At 37.7% G+C, this 15,114-nt stretch overlaps 1 protein-coding gene across 1 annotated transcript; it reads left to right on the top strand.

Moving 5' to 3' along the window:
- The first annotated feature begins 11,739 nt into the window (after window positions 1-11,739).
- On the top strand, window positions 11,740-12,913 carry LOC107474552 (uncharacterized). The gene is made up of 3 exons (XM_052257864.1): window positions 11,740-11,976; window positions 12,440-12,529; window positions 12,794-12,913. The coding sequence occupies exons 1-3, from the start codon at window positions 11,767-11,769 to the stop codon at window positions 12,845-12,847; spliced, it is 354 nt and encodes a 117-aa protein (XP_052113824.1). The 5' UTR covers window positions 11,740-11,766; the 3' UTR covers window positions 12,848-12,913.
- Window positions 12,914-15,114: the final 2,201 nt, after the last annotated feature.

Here is a 15,114-nt window from a genome sequence, read left to right on the forward strand (position 1 = left end):
ATAGTCGCAAATCCATCACTAAAGTAAAAGTTAATTTCATAGAAGAAATAGACTAAACGGTAGTTGCTAATTTGTGACAAACTCTACTGCAGCAGAGTCATCGCTAAATGCAAGCTAACTTGGTACACGAAATAGAATGCTTAGTTGACACTAATTAGCGAGGAATTTTTCCGAGCCTAACTCGTCCCAAGTTGTCCGCTAATATGATCATAAATCTGTCACATTTTGTAGCAAATCTATAGCTGATCTTTGAAAATCTTTAATCAAATTTGTAAGAATATTGTCGCTAAACCAAAGGTATTCGAAATGAGAAAGTAGAGTTATGAAATAGTCACTAATTTGCTAGGAAATAAGATGTAGTCAATTAGTTGTAATACTATCACAAAATGTCATCACAAATTCTTTTTAAACTAGTAACAAATCTATAGGTATCTCACAAATATTTCAGTCGCAATAGAGTCTTTAATTTGTCACCATCGTCAACAGCGAGTATGTTGCTAATTTTTCTAGAATATCGGTTAGGATTCCAATTTTGTCACTATACTAAAATAAACATCATATTATTTTTTTTATTTTAGTGATTGAACTAAGATTATAATGCATACAAATAAAACTAGTTCGTCAAAATTATATAAGTTTAGAAAAAACTCAAACCCAACATATTTATTAAAATAAAAGTCTAATGTAACATCTCCAACATAGGCACTTCACAAATAAAATACCAAAACAAGCTAAATCTAACAATATTAGTGTTCATGCCTTGGGTCAAGCTGTACGACCCGGGCTGATTGAAGACAAGGCGACTGGCCTCTTTAGATCAGGAATATCCAACCTCTCCTTAAAGAGCTCGGCCAAATCACCAGGAAAGCCTAAAAGGGGCCCAAAATAGAGGAACACGACCCAAATCCAAGGGCAGCCCAAGCCTAGATAAAGATAAGGGCGGTTTCCTCAAAGATAAGATGGCATCACTCAAAGATAAGATAAGATAACTATCTTATCTCCAGCAAAGGTCACTCACACCATTATAAATACGCTAGAACACCCAGGTATAACTCATACTCTGATTCTACAAAAAACCTTCTTAATACCCTTGCTAACTTAAGTATCAGAGTCCCTTGCAGGTACCACCACCCTCCGGTGACGAAGGATCAGCACAACCACCAAGTCCAACAAGTCAGACACGGCGGCTCTGGCCATCATCATCAAGTCGGACACAACCGCGCCGACCAGCACAGAAGATCTTGTCTGAGATCGACCTACAGTTTTAGGTAACCCTCGGAACATTGGCGCAGTTGTCAGGGACCTGGAAGTCATTCCATCATCATGGCGGACAACCTTGACAACGACCACAACTCAGATCTAGAAAATAGAACGCTGTAGAAGGACGCGGATACTACACCAAAGGAAACGCCTCAACCAAACGGAGACAAGAACTCACCAAACACACAAATCCTGGAGGAACTTCAGGCTAAACAAAATCATCTCAAACAACTCGAAAAGAAGCTAAGCACCAACGAGAAGCTGAAAAGGACCTTCGAAGGGAAACTAGGTGGCATAAAGAGTTAGAGAACAAACTCTTAAAACTGGAAGCCAATCTAAAAGCTATGACTACCCAACCCAGTCATGGAGACAACCCCCACAAAGATCAAGAACCATTCACAAAAGAGATTATGAAATCCAAAATCCCAAAGGACTTCAAAGCTCCCAACATGACTCCGTACGACGGCACATCAGATCCAAGCCATCATCTCAGTCATTTCAGAAGCAGAATGTATCTCACCGATGCCTCAGATGCAATTCGGTGCAAAGCCTTCCCGACTACTTTAACAAAGATTGCAATTAAGTGGTTCGACAACCTATCCCCTAAGTCTATCACAAGCTTTGACGACATGGCCAGAAAGTTTCTTGCCAGATTCTCCATCCAGAAGGACAAAACCAAGCACGCCCCGAGCCTATTAGGGATCAAGCAAGGAGATCGAGAAAGTCTTCGCAACTACATGGAAAGATTTAACAAAGCATGTTTGGACATACAAAGTTTGCCGACTGAAGCAGCCATTATGGGTCTCATCAATGGCCTATGGGAAGGACCTTTTAGTCACTCCATATCAAAGAAACATCCCACATCTCTGAATGAAGTGCAAGAACGAGCAGAAAAGTACATTAACATGGAGGAAAACTCTCGACTAGGTGAGACCTCAAAATCTGGATCCTTTTACTCCTCTCGAGATAAGGATAAAGAGTCCAAGAAAAAAGAAGAATAGCATGGAGAGAAGATTAAAAAATACCATAACTACACTCCTCTCCGGGTGTCTCTTGTGGAAGTATACCGGGAAGTATGCCACACTGAAAAGATCTCACCACCTCGCCCACTTAGAATAAAAAAGGAGGCAGAATCAGACGGAATACTGCGAATACCACCAAATTTATGGACATCCCACTAACGAGTGCTTCGACTTGAAGAATGTCATAGAAAAATTGGTAAGAGAAGGGAGACTAGATCGGTACCTAGCCAGCAAAGCAGATGAGCCCAGAAAGAGAAGAAGAGATGAAGAGGTCGGACAAACTGAATGACCACCTCGTACCCTGGAGAGGAAGAATCTCCAAATCATCTCGCAAAAGACACCTCAAAGAAGTATATCATGTCGAGGGAGGAGAAGGAACACCCGACCTCCCTACTATTACTTTCACTAAAGAGGACGCAGCTAGCATCATCTCGGGACATGACGATCCCATGGTCATCACTATCATATTGGCCAATGCTAACCTCCACCGCACACTGGTGGACCAAGGAAGCTCGGCTGACATCTTGTTCAAAATCGCCTTCGACAAACTCGGCCTAGAGGAAAAAGAGCTCAGAACATATTCGAACAGCTTATTCGGACTAGGAGACACTCCAATCCAACCCATCGGATACAACTCACTACACACAACCTTCGGAAAAGGAAACCAGTCAATGATGCTCAACATAGACTACATCGTGGTCGACGTGAGTTCAACCTACAATGCCCTCATAGGATGGACAACGCTAAATCAGCTCGCCGCAGTAGTCTCGACTCGACATCTATGCATGAAGTTCCCAACTACAGAAGGGATCGCTACAATAAAAGGAGACCAGAAAATAGCATGCCACTGTTACAACGAAAGCCTGAACCTCAGAGACAAAGGAGAAGAAATCCACACTATCGAACTTGGGGGAGTTCGAGGTCACAATGAAATTCTTCCACAACTTGAAGGCGAGATAGAAAAGGTCCAGATTGGAGATGTCCCAGATAAAACAACCAATATTGGCGCAATCCTAAAAAGAAAATGTAAAGGAGTCCCTCATAAAGTTCCTAGAAGATAATGTCGACCTCTTCGCATGGAAGGCCGCAGACATGCCGGGCATAGACCCAAAACTAATGTGCCACAAGCTGGCAGTGTATCCAGGATCTTGGCCAGTACAGCAGATGCATAGAAAGCTCTGACCAGAAAGATCCCAAGCTGTGGAGGAACAGGTACAAGCTCTACTAGAGGCAGGATTCATAAGAGAAGTCAAGTACCCACTATGGCTAGCCAACGTCGTCTTGGTGAAAAAATCAAATGGGAAGAGGCGGACGCGCACAGATTACACCAATCTCAACAAAGCTTGCCCAAAAGATCCTTATCCACTCCCAAGTATCGACGCTCTGGTGGATGCCTCCTCCGGATACAAATACCTCTCGTTCATGGATACCTATTCGGGATACAATCAAATCCCGATGTACCCACCTGATCAAGAAAAAACCTCATTCTTAACTCTAAAAGCAAACTAATGCTACGTCGTCATGCCATTCGGACTCAAAAATGCAGGAGCCACCTATCAAAGATTAATTAATAAAGTCTTCGCAGACCATGTCGGGAAACTAATGGAGGTATATGTGGACAAAATGTTAGTAAAAACACAAAGTGAGGAATTATTACTGTCCGATCTCGCCCAAATATTCAATACCATAAGAAAGCGTGGCATGCAACTTAACCCTACAAAATGCACCTTCGCAGTAGAAGCTGGCAAATTCTTGGGTTTCATACTCACACAAAGAGGAATCAAAGCAAACCCGGACAAGTGCTCGGCCATACTCGATATGAAAAGTCCGACCTGTGTCAAAGAAGTACAACAACTCAACGGGCGACTGGCAGCCTTGTCCAGATTTCTAGCCGGATCTACCATAAGGTCTTTCCCCTTCTAGACCACACTAAGGAAGGGAAAGAAGTTCGAATGGACACCCGAGTGCGAGCAAGCCTTCCAGGATTTCAAAAGATTCCTGGGACAACCACCCATCCTTACCCGACCACGGGAAGGAGAAGCACTCATACTATACCTTACAGTAGGAAGCCGGGCAGTAGCTTCAGCACTAGTCAGAGAGGACAAAAATGGACAACAACCTATATACTTCATCAGCAAAGCGCTACAAGGGTCCGAACTGAACTATCAAAAGATAGAGAAGTTTGCTTACGCTCTCATATTAACCTCTCGACGACTTCGACCATACTTCCAGGCTCACACCATTAAAGTTTGGATCAATCAGCCCGTAAAAGGCATTCTGCAAAAAACAGATTTAACGGGAAGAATCCTACAGTGGCAGTCGAGTTGTCTGAATTTGACCTCCAATATAAAGCTCGGACAGCCATCAAATCACAATATCTGGCTGACTTCATTGCAGAGTACACTGACACCCCAGAAATCCCTACAAATTGGAATCTTTACATGGACAACTCTTCCAATAAAACCAGGAGCGAAACAAGTGTGATAATAGAAAGTAATCAGGGAACCCAAATCGAACTCTCCCTGAAGTTTGAGTTCCCTGCTTCCAATAACTAGGCTGAGTATGAGGCGCTACTGGCTGGTTTAAAGCTGGCTAAAGAGGCTGGAGCCCAAAAAACTTATCATCTTCAGCGACTCACAGGTCATCACCTCACAAATAGCAGGGATCTACCAAGCCAAAAACCCTGCAATAAAAAAGTACTTGGACAAAACCAGAGAACAACTCGAACAAATTAAAGAATACGAGATCCGGCATATACCTCGAGAACAAAATGCCCGAGCTGACGTACTCTCAAAATTAGCCAGCACCAAACCAAGGAGCAATAACAGGAGCCTCATCCAGGAAATACTACAAAGCCCATCAGTCTCGGAGGAAAAGGTCCTAGCTATATCAGGTTAGGATCAAGGGTGGATGACTCCCATAATCAGGTACTTCAAATCAGAGATACTCCTTATAGATAAAAAGGAGGCAAAGAGGTAAAGCAGGAGCCACAGTATTACACCATCATAAATAACATCCTATACAAGAGAGGAATTACGACACCTCTACTAAAATGTATGCCGACCTCTAACACAAAAGAGGTCTTGGAAGAGGTACACAGTGGCACATGTGGCAACCATCTCGGAGCACAAGCCCTTGCCAAAAAAGTACTCCGAGCCGGATTCTTTTGGCCGACTTTGCAAAAGGAAGCTAACGAGTTTGTTAAGACATGTCCACCATGCCAGAAGCATGCTAACTTCCACATCGCCCCACCAGAAGAACTCATCAGCGTAACATCACCTTGGCCATTTGCAAAGTGGGGACTCGACCTCCTCAGGCCCTTCCCCCAAGGATCGGGACAAGTCAAATTCCTCTTGCATAATTTTAATTGCTAAACATTTTTTTCTTTTATATTTAATATCTTACATCATCTTTAGTTTTATTATTCTTTTAAATTTTTTAATTTTTATTTTCATTATTTTTTTCTTACCATTTTCCATACATATATCTATCGTCATTTTTTTCATTAAGTATAAGAAAGATAGAAAAGAGTACTACATGTACTCAGTAGAATAAAAAAAAGAAAACAAAAATAGAAGTTATATGTAAAATAAAAGAGGTAACTGTAAGAAGAAGGAAGGAAAATTAACTGATAATTATATCAGAGACAATAATAGTTATACATGTATAAAGAATGATAAGAATCAATAAGATTTTTTATCTATTAGAATTAAGGATGGAGATAAATAATGATTTCGATGTAAATTTTTAAATTTTCTTCAAATTAAACAGGATTGAGAAAATAAATAAATTTCATAATATTTAAAAATAACTAATCTTTATATAAAATTAATCCCCATAACTATCGACAAGTGCAACGAGTCGTATCAAGTAATAAAACTCACTTAGAGTGAGGTCGATCCCACGAGGATTAAAGGATTAAGCAAATAATAGTTAATTGATATTTCTAGTTAGACAATCATAATTGGGTGACAAGCATGGTAAGCAAGAAATGTAAATGACTTGAAGATAAAAGGAAATAATAAAGTGCAAGAAAGTAAAATGCTAGAAAGTAAATTGCAAGGAATGAAAAGTACAAGAAAACAAAGTGTAAGAAAGTAAAAAACGGAAAGTTAAAATTGTGGAAGTAAAAATAAAAGAAAGTATTAGGATCAAGAGATATTGCATTCTACGAATCAACACATTATCATCTCTTCCTCAATCATGCAACTCATTGATCTCTTGGCAAATCATGAGTGATTGAATCCCAATCCCTTAGTAATTCAATCTTTCTAATCTTGAACAATTGCCAATTCCTTGATCTAATTGCTCATGAGAAAAGATGAAGCTTGGTTACTGATTATACCACAGAGTCTTCTAGATCCAAGCATTGGGAGAATTATATGTCACTATATCCGACCAACCCCAAATCTAGTCAAATATGAGAAAGATTTTCTAGCATGATTCTATAATTCCTCTTCCAAGGCTCAAATAGAATCCATGTATATTCAATCTCTTTCCCAAGATAATTGAATACTTTAATGAAGAATGAAAATCTTTCAAGCAAATCAAAGAGAGATGAAGAGAAGAAGAAGAATCAAAACAAGTTAATCCATGCAATAGAGCTCTCTTTCCCAATGGAAAGAGTTAGTAATTCATAACCAACACATTTACAAAAGTAGGTATGAAGGAAAATGGAAGAGAAGAGAAGTGTGGGTGAGAAGAGAGGAGTCCGAAGACCCTCCCTGTAGGTGTTCGATTCCTTTCTATGATGAACTAAAGCCTATTTATAAGTTAGCCTAAATTACAAATTGAAATGAAATTGAGAACAAGTTATAATAAAATGGAAATTAACTATTCTAGATGCTTCATGTGGCCTTGATTGGTTGATAATTATGGGCTTGCTTGCTTGAATTTAGAGTGAACTTTGAGTAAATATAATTGAGCTAAAATGATGCTCCAGGGGTCCTTTGGCATGTGTTGGGTGCTCCTTTGGGCTTGGGCTTGTCGAAGGCACTCTTGGGGGAGAGCGTTGAGGAGAGAGCCAATGGAGAGCGTGACCCTCCAGGAGAGCGCTATGCTTGTTGGTGAGCACCCCCTGGAGAGCGTTGGGGTCAGGTTGTGGCAAGGTTGAGTGAAGTGGCGCTCTCCAGCAAGCTTGCTGGAGAGCGTGGGGTGAGTGTGGTGAGGCTTGAAGTGGCGCTTTCCAATGAGCTTGGTGGCAAGCGTGGGTTGAGTGATGAAGTTCTTTGGCAAGCTTGGGGTGTTGAGACATGGTTGATAAGTCTGGTGAGGGTTGATGGCGCCTGTCACATGATAATTAGCCTAAACTTTACCTTGCATCGTAAAGCAAAGGTTAATCAGAGGTTATGACATTTCTAGGCTCATACATATAATATATAGAAGAAATAATATTATCTAGAAGCCTGATGAAAGGTATAGCTCAAAAATAGGATTTGAAAACTGCAACCGTGTTAACGAAGCAACTAACTTAAAGCACAAGATACAGATGTCAAAAAAAGCAAAAGATAATAGTATAATATCATAAGAATCTAGCCTCGGCTCGCGGAGTTTAAGCCGGCTAGTCATATATACAGACCAACTAAAAACCTCACAGTGAAAACAGATTATACAAATTTTGTTCTCTCAAATACAAGCCTCTAGGCAAAACAAAATACAAAAGATGAGAGACATATACAAAATAAACAAAAACTACAAAAGATATCCAGATCCTCCGCTCCCGTCACCATCCAAACAACTCACCGAGGTGGGTTGCGACCTCCATCTGAAAAACATAACAGAGATATGGTATGAGAACCGGAGGTTCTCAGTATGGTAACAGTGCCCAGTCACTACTAGAAAATTAGTTATTACAAACGGATTTTTTCCGATGGATTTTATCCCACGGAAATATAGACGAAATTTCAGAGAGATTTTTTGTCGGAAAACAAAAAAAAATGAATTAGCATAAATTACAAACGGAAAAAAGAATCTGTCCGTAATTCTGTCGACAAAATTAATTTTTTTGTGAAAATGATTACAGACGGAAAATCCATCTGTAATTAAATGAACAAAACACTACAGTTTATTAAATTATTACAGACAAAAAATCCGTCTGTAATTTAAAATTTTTCGTCGGTAATATTGAGTTAAATCCCCATCCTATCGAGCTCTATTCACACCACACATTATCAAACGAGCTTCTCCTCTCTCTGTCAAGGCGTCAACGAGCTACTTCTTATCTCCGCCACTGTCGCCGCCACTCACATAGCGCGAGCTCCTCCGGCGCTGCTCACATCGCATGAGCCCCTCCGGTGCTGCTCGCATCGCACGAGCCCTTCCGGCGCCACTCACATCGCGTTGCTCCCTTCGTCACCATCGTCGCAGAGCCCTCTCCACCGCTTTCATCGCGCGTCTGCCCTCTTCATCGCCATCGTCGCAGTGCTCTCTCTGCCACACATGTTATCTTTTCAACAACTATTGTATCCATATATTCAAGTTTACATATTTTTTGTGACATATATTCCTAGCTAGGTTTTTCGATCTGTGATAGCTTGATCTGATCTATGAATTTCTTTTTCTTTTTTTTGTTGACATAATCTTTTCTTATTCCAACTCATAAACCACTTCAAATTTTTTCCTAAATCATAAAAACCCTACCAAAATCTGAAATAGAATTAACCCATAGAAGGTGGAATCAGAGCCTAACAGCAGTGGTGCAGGTTCTAGTAGTGGTGGTGCAGGTTCATGAGTTTATATTCTAGTAGTGGTGGTGCAGCTTCTAGTAAAGGCCATCATCAACATCAACATCAACATCAACATCATCATCATCAAGTAGTTGAAGAGGTTTCAGTGCAAAGGGTGAAGAAGGAAGAGGTTAATGCAAAGATATCAGCATGGTAGAATAATAAGATTGCAAAGATTAACAACAGATTCAAGAGAAAAGATGCTGTCATCGAAGGCTGGAAGAGTGAGCAGGTTTAGAAGGCTACTTCTTGCATGAAGGAAGTTGAGGTAATTAACTTTTAGCATTAGTAAAAATGGCACTGATGGTTCAATTGAATGGAAATTTTGCAAGTTCGGTTCTTTGTTTGGCTATTGCCATTGTTCAGTTGTACATTTTTGTTTTTCTGAGCTGTTGAGTAATAATCCTGTTTATGCAGACAAATAAGCTCTATCAGCTGTTGAGTAATAATCCTGTTGCTTTCTACTTGCTTGTAGCCTGGGTTGGTTCTCTCTCTAAATTTTCACTCCCTGAACTACTGTATTTGTATTTGAAATTATTTCTCTGTAATTTGATTTATAAGGAGTAAAATCATACTAGTTTCTTCTAAAACCATATTTTTACCAATTAAGATAATGAGTCCACATCAACTTGCAAAACCCTTACTGTTTGATACATTTAAAAATGTCTGTACTCAGAACCTTCTTAGCTGTATGCTTATTTACAACTATTAATCATCAAAAGGTTTAGTAGTCATTGCTGACAATGATGTATGGTGGTTTCTATGAACCAAACAAATTAAATGGTTCTCCCAATGTAAGGAATCATGTTAGGTAACTCATGAAGTGATCACTAGAATGCCAGAATTGAGAAACTATTATCTTATGAGAAGGCTTTTTACTTCATGTGAGGAAAAAGTTAATGGATTGTATTAGTTGCTTCCCAAGAAACTGGAGATTTGTGGTATCAAAGTCACACTGGATTCTTGTGTTTATGCAGAAACTTCTCTAATCTCTACTCATCTGTGTGTGGAGTGAGTGTGAGGTTGTGAGCATGAAATTTTGTTTATTTGATTTTTTATTCACTTAAATATCTTTAATTGTTTTTAAATAATATGTCCTAGTTTTTATTTCCCAAATAGTACTAGCAATAGAAATATTGGTGGTAGTATTAGTAGTAATAATAATATGATATAATAATACAAACATAAACATAGCCTATTACTAGAATTGACTCCATAAAGAATGTCCTTTGCCATTATGCATTAGTAGTAATAATGATAATCATGCCCTTTGTCAGGTGAATTTGACACAGCACATGCTGCAGCTAGATAGTTTTGTTATCGGTTCTTTTTTTTTTCTTTTTGGCTAATGAAAAATATTTCATGGATTTGAATTTTAGTGTGTAAATTTGATTTAATTTTCAGGGCATATGATCGAGCTGCAATCAACTTCCGTGGCAATTGCTATTCACTTATGTGTCATTTCATTTTAGCTACAAGCTTTCAGTCAGTCTCTATTTATTAATTCCTTATTTCATTCTCATTTGTTTAAACTATACTGAAGAGTAATGTAGTGCTTGTGAGAGTGGTTCAAGTTTGGAATTAGTGTATTTCTATCTCTAATTTTTGTTCTTGAGATAGTTACCAGAAACAAAACACATAATTTCAGAATAGAGATTTTGATTCAGAAAAATTTTGGCACCACCTAGGTATCAAATAGTTTTATTATCCAGCCCCAAGTTATTTCTAAACATGTGTCGAATGTCATTAAAGCATTGGCCGACTCTTCAAGACTCAACTTATTGCCATTTTGTAGCTACTCAGAAGATAAGGCATGTTTATGAGAAGCATTTTCTTTTAATTAAATACTAAGTGAGGTTGTGTCATAACAATGAAGTTTGCAGATTTTTTGGGATAAAGATGACAAGGTTGACGAATTGCTTACTTCACCAACTCCCAAGGCTTCTGCTAAAGCTCTACCTTTAATGAGTAAATTAGGCTTGAAAAGGATAAATCCAGAACAAAGTGTGGATTTTGACACCAATCCAATTACTCTGGGTTCATCTCCAATTTTAAAGAGAGTAAAGGATGTCCGATTGACTCGTTGTTCACATTATAGTCTCTCTTCCCTAATCTAATAATAATAATAATTTTTCTATACAAATTCTTTGAAGTTGTTTGTTGAAGCAGATATCTCCATTGCACTTCATTTAATCTTACAAAATTCTATCAATTTATTTCCATGTTCAATTTTTTTGGTGTATTTATTTATTTATTTATTTTATCCTATGGCGTATTTAAAGCCTTTTAAGTTTTAATTATCTGAGGTGAATGCCTCTATATTCAGAGAAATATTTGTGTGCTTGCTCATATTTGTGTTTATTGCTAACTTCCAGGTTGCTGGCAGTTTTGGTTGCCATAGGAAAACTGTCTTAGATGAGATGCTAAAATGCAATTAGTACTCTACTACAGCATTTACTGGAACCTTGCTTCACCAAAATTTTCAGGTCTCTAAAATTCATATTGTATCATTTTTATCTATCTGTTTTCTCATCCTAATGATTAAGTTATAAAGATTTTGGTTCTTTTTTTTCTTCTTCACATTTATATTTCTTCTTTGAGTGATGCTTTTTGGTTCATTGGTGTAGGCTGGGCTAACAGAAGACAATCCATCTATTGACTTCTTGGAAGGTTACATAGAAGTGGTATTACTTAGGAACATTGAGAATCTGTATGCTTGTGGAGGTGTGAATTTGTAGTATTGTGTCTATATATGTATCATGTATTATATTATGCACCTCAAGTGTGGAATATATCAGGAGGAAATTTTATTTGATGTAGTTATTGAGATTTTCCACTCAAATAATTCATGGGAAGTATTAATTCCTCTGCATGTGAACATTGCAGTAAATGAAAGTGATGTTCAGAAAACCTTGATTGATGTTGTCCCGAGAATATTGAGTTGGATTTTACGGTTCACAAATAAGGAGGTATGTCAAAAAAGTGAGTGCTTTCTTTTGAAACTTTCTGCTGCCAAATGTTTCTGACTTAGCATGCCTATGTTCAATGTAAGAGAGTGGTTATGCTATAGTGGTCAAAGGAGGTAGAAGCTAGAAAAGAAGTTTTAAGATATTTTGAAACTGGATTCCCTAAAATGTATTTGGAAGTAAAGTTCATATTGAAGATCCCATTTCATTTTGTATTATTGGATGGATAACAATTAATTACTTGTTATAAAATGTGTAGCTGTGAATGTAATTGGTTGGATATTATGGTAGAGTATTGAGAATATCTGCAAGTATATTAGTAGAATATTTGCTCATTCAAATCTGCAATAATTCTTTTTATATATTAATTTATCTATTTATTTAATCTCTTAGTAAAGTGTTTAATTTCTTTACTCTTTTTGTATCTTGGTTAAATGTTGTGACTGATGACGTGGAGTTTTGGCAGGAAAATGAAGATCCTAATGTTTGTTTTGGATTTCACAATAGGCCTAACAAAGTTACCATATCTGAGACAAGCTCTAATCTAACCGATTCGTTTACTGTGTATTATTATGCGGGCATAGATATGCATATTGTAGTGGAAGGACCTTGCTAAGTCTCTTGAAGCTCTTATTTTACCATAAATATGCATATGCTTGTTCAGTTTGTTTATTTTTGAGATTGCCTTATTGTACTTAAATTTTATGATCGATTTAACATGTTCAAAACATAGAAGACTAAAAAAAGATTCATTCTTAAATTTATATACGTATAAATTGTTCATTTGGGAATTGCATTTATAATTCTAAAGATTGTGACATTTTATCCATTAGGTAATGTCTATAGCTCCTCAATTCCAAATCATTATTACTAAACTTAATACCCTTGTCTAATCTAGTAAATATCATTTAGCACAGACATGCATTGTAAGAGAACTACAAATGGAATATGTCACAGTTATTGCACAATGTGTAAGAATTTATTGGTAATATGTTTATTCATTTTTTTAATTGTTTTATTTGTGGTACTTTAATGCTTTAGTTATAACACTGTTTTTACATAGGTTGAATTATTGTGAACTGCAATTGTCTTGGAAATTATTTGACTTTCAAAATTTGAACCTGTTTCTCTTTTTATAATATGTTTATCTGATCTCCTGCAAATGGATTATAATTTTTAATTGAAAATTGTTTGGCTTATGCAGTTTGGATCTTAGAAGAATTGAACAAGTCGCCAGGAGAAAGAGAAAACATTGAATGGATCTTAGAAGAAGTGAACAACTTTAACTCAGTTTGGCCTTAATTTTAGACTAGGTTTATGTTTAAATTTAGGCAATTCTGATAGTGGTTAGCTACAAGAACAGATTGTTTTATACACCTTTAGTGTATGTCACGGTACAGATTTTACAGATTTTTTTTCAATGGTATTTGTTTTGAATTATAGTTGATGTATCAATTTGTTTGTGTTTTGAATTATATTGACTTGTTTGTTTATAATACTTTTTTTCAATTTGATAATACGATGAATTTGTTTATTTTTTGAAATAATATAAATATTCAAATACAAATTAGATAAAAATTTGTATTAAATTTATATTTATTTTGTATGAAATAAGTTTATTTTGCAATGAAAAAATCTAAAAAAATATATTTTAACTTACTGACGGATTTACAGACGGATTTTCTGTCTGTAATCAGAGTGTGAGATGTGATGTGTGGAAAACGATCCAACACAAAACTCACCGGCAAGTGTACCGGGTCGCATCAAGTAATAATAACTCACATGAGTGAGGTCGATCCCACAGGGATTGAAGGATTGAGCAATTTTAGTTTAGTGGTTGATTTAGTCAAGCGAATCAAGTTTTAGTTGAGTGGGTTGTATTTTAACAGAAGCTAAATTGCTTGGAATATAAAGAGGGAAGGGAGAATTGCAGTAAATTAAAGAACAGGAAAATAAACTTGCTAAATCTTAAAGAACAAGAAAGTAAATGACTGAAACTTAAAGTGCAAGAAATGTAAATTGTAGTAACTTAAATGGCAAGGAATGTAAATTGCTTGAATGTAAAAGGGATTCGAGGACTGGGATAGCAGAATCTAAACAAAGAGAAATTGAATTGCCACAATTGATAGAGCAGAAATTTAATTGGGAGCAATGAGAATTCAAACAGAAATTGAAAGGAAAGTGCAGCAGGGTTCACAGAAGAACCAAAAGTAAATTTGGATCTCAGGACTCCAGAGACTAGGTAGCAGAGCCTAGATCTCAATTACCTTCCTAGATCCAAGTTCTCAAAGCAATTGACAAGAAAATAAAGAGGAAGCAGTAAAGGAAATTGAAATTAAACTCAATAGTGCAGAAAGATGTTTAAAGAGATTTTTCAATTATGCAGAAGAGGAATTAAAGAGATTTTGAATGGAGATTGAGATAGAATTTCCTCAATTCTTCACACCCAAAACTCAAAACAAGGAAATTAAAAAGGCCTAAGCAAGAACGAGGAAGAAGAGAGATTAATTCTCCTCCCCAATTCTCTGAAATCTCGGTGAAGTCACCAAGAGAAGCTCCCAAGTGCAAAAATAAAATTCAAAGCTCAAAGAAAGTGCAAAATTCAAAAGCAAAGCAAAAGGTCCTAATTACATCAAACTAGCTCCTATTTATACACTTTCTATTCTTGGATTTTGGGATTTGGATGGGCTTTTGATTTGGTGAAGAAATGAATTGAATTGGATTTTTAATTCAATTTTTGGCCCAAAATTAATAGCTTCCAGGAGGCTGCCCTGCCCTTGCGGAGGGCAGGGCAGGATTTGATGCTTGGTGCAGTCTTGGTGCGCTTTAGTGCGGTCTTGGTGCGCAGAACGCTGCCCTGCCCTCGCGGAGGGCAGGGCAGGAAAAATTGGTGCGCCAGATGGGTGCTGTGGTGCGCTGCTGGTGCTGCCAGAATCATGCCGCGGTGCGCCAGAGGGGTGCCTTGGTGCGCAGGATGCTGCCCTGCCCTCGCGGAGGGCAGGGCAGAAAAAGTTGGTGCGCCAGAATTGTGATGGTGCGTGCTGGTGCTGCCAGAATCATGCCGTGGTGCGCCAGAATTGAGCATTGGTGCGCCAGATTCATGCACCAACAAAATGCTGCCCTGCCCTCGCGGAGGGCAGG

The sequence above is a fragment of the Arachis duranensis genome, chromosome 2, assembly GCF_000817695.3.
Source record: "Arachis duranensis cultivar V14167 chromosome 2, aradu.V14167.gnm2.J7QH, whole genome shotgun sequence".
NCBI classification, from domain to species: domain Eukaryota; kingdom Viridiplantae; phylum Streptophyta; class Magnoliopsida; order Fabales; family Fabaceae; genus Arachis; species Arachis duranensis.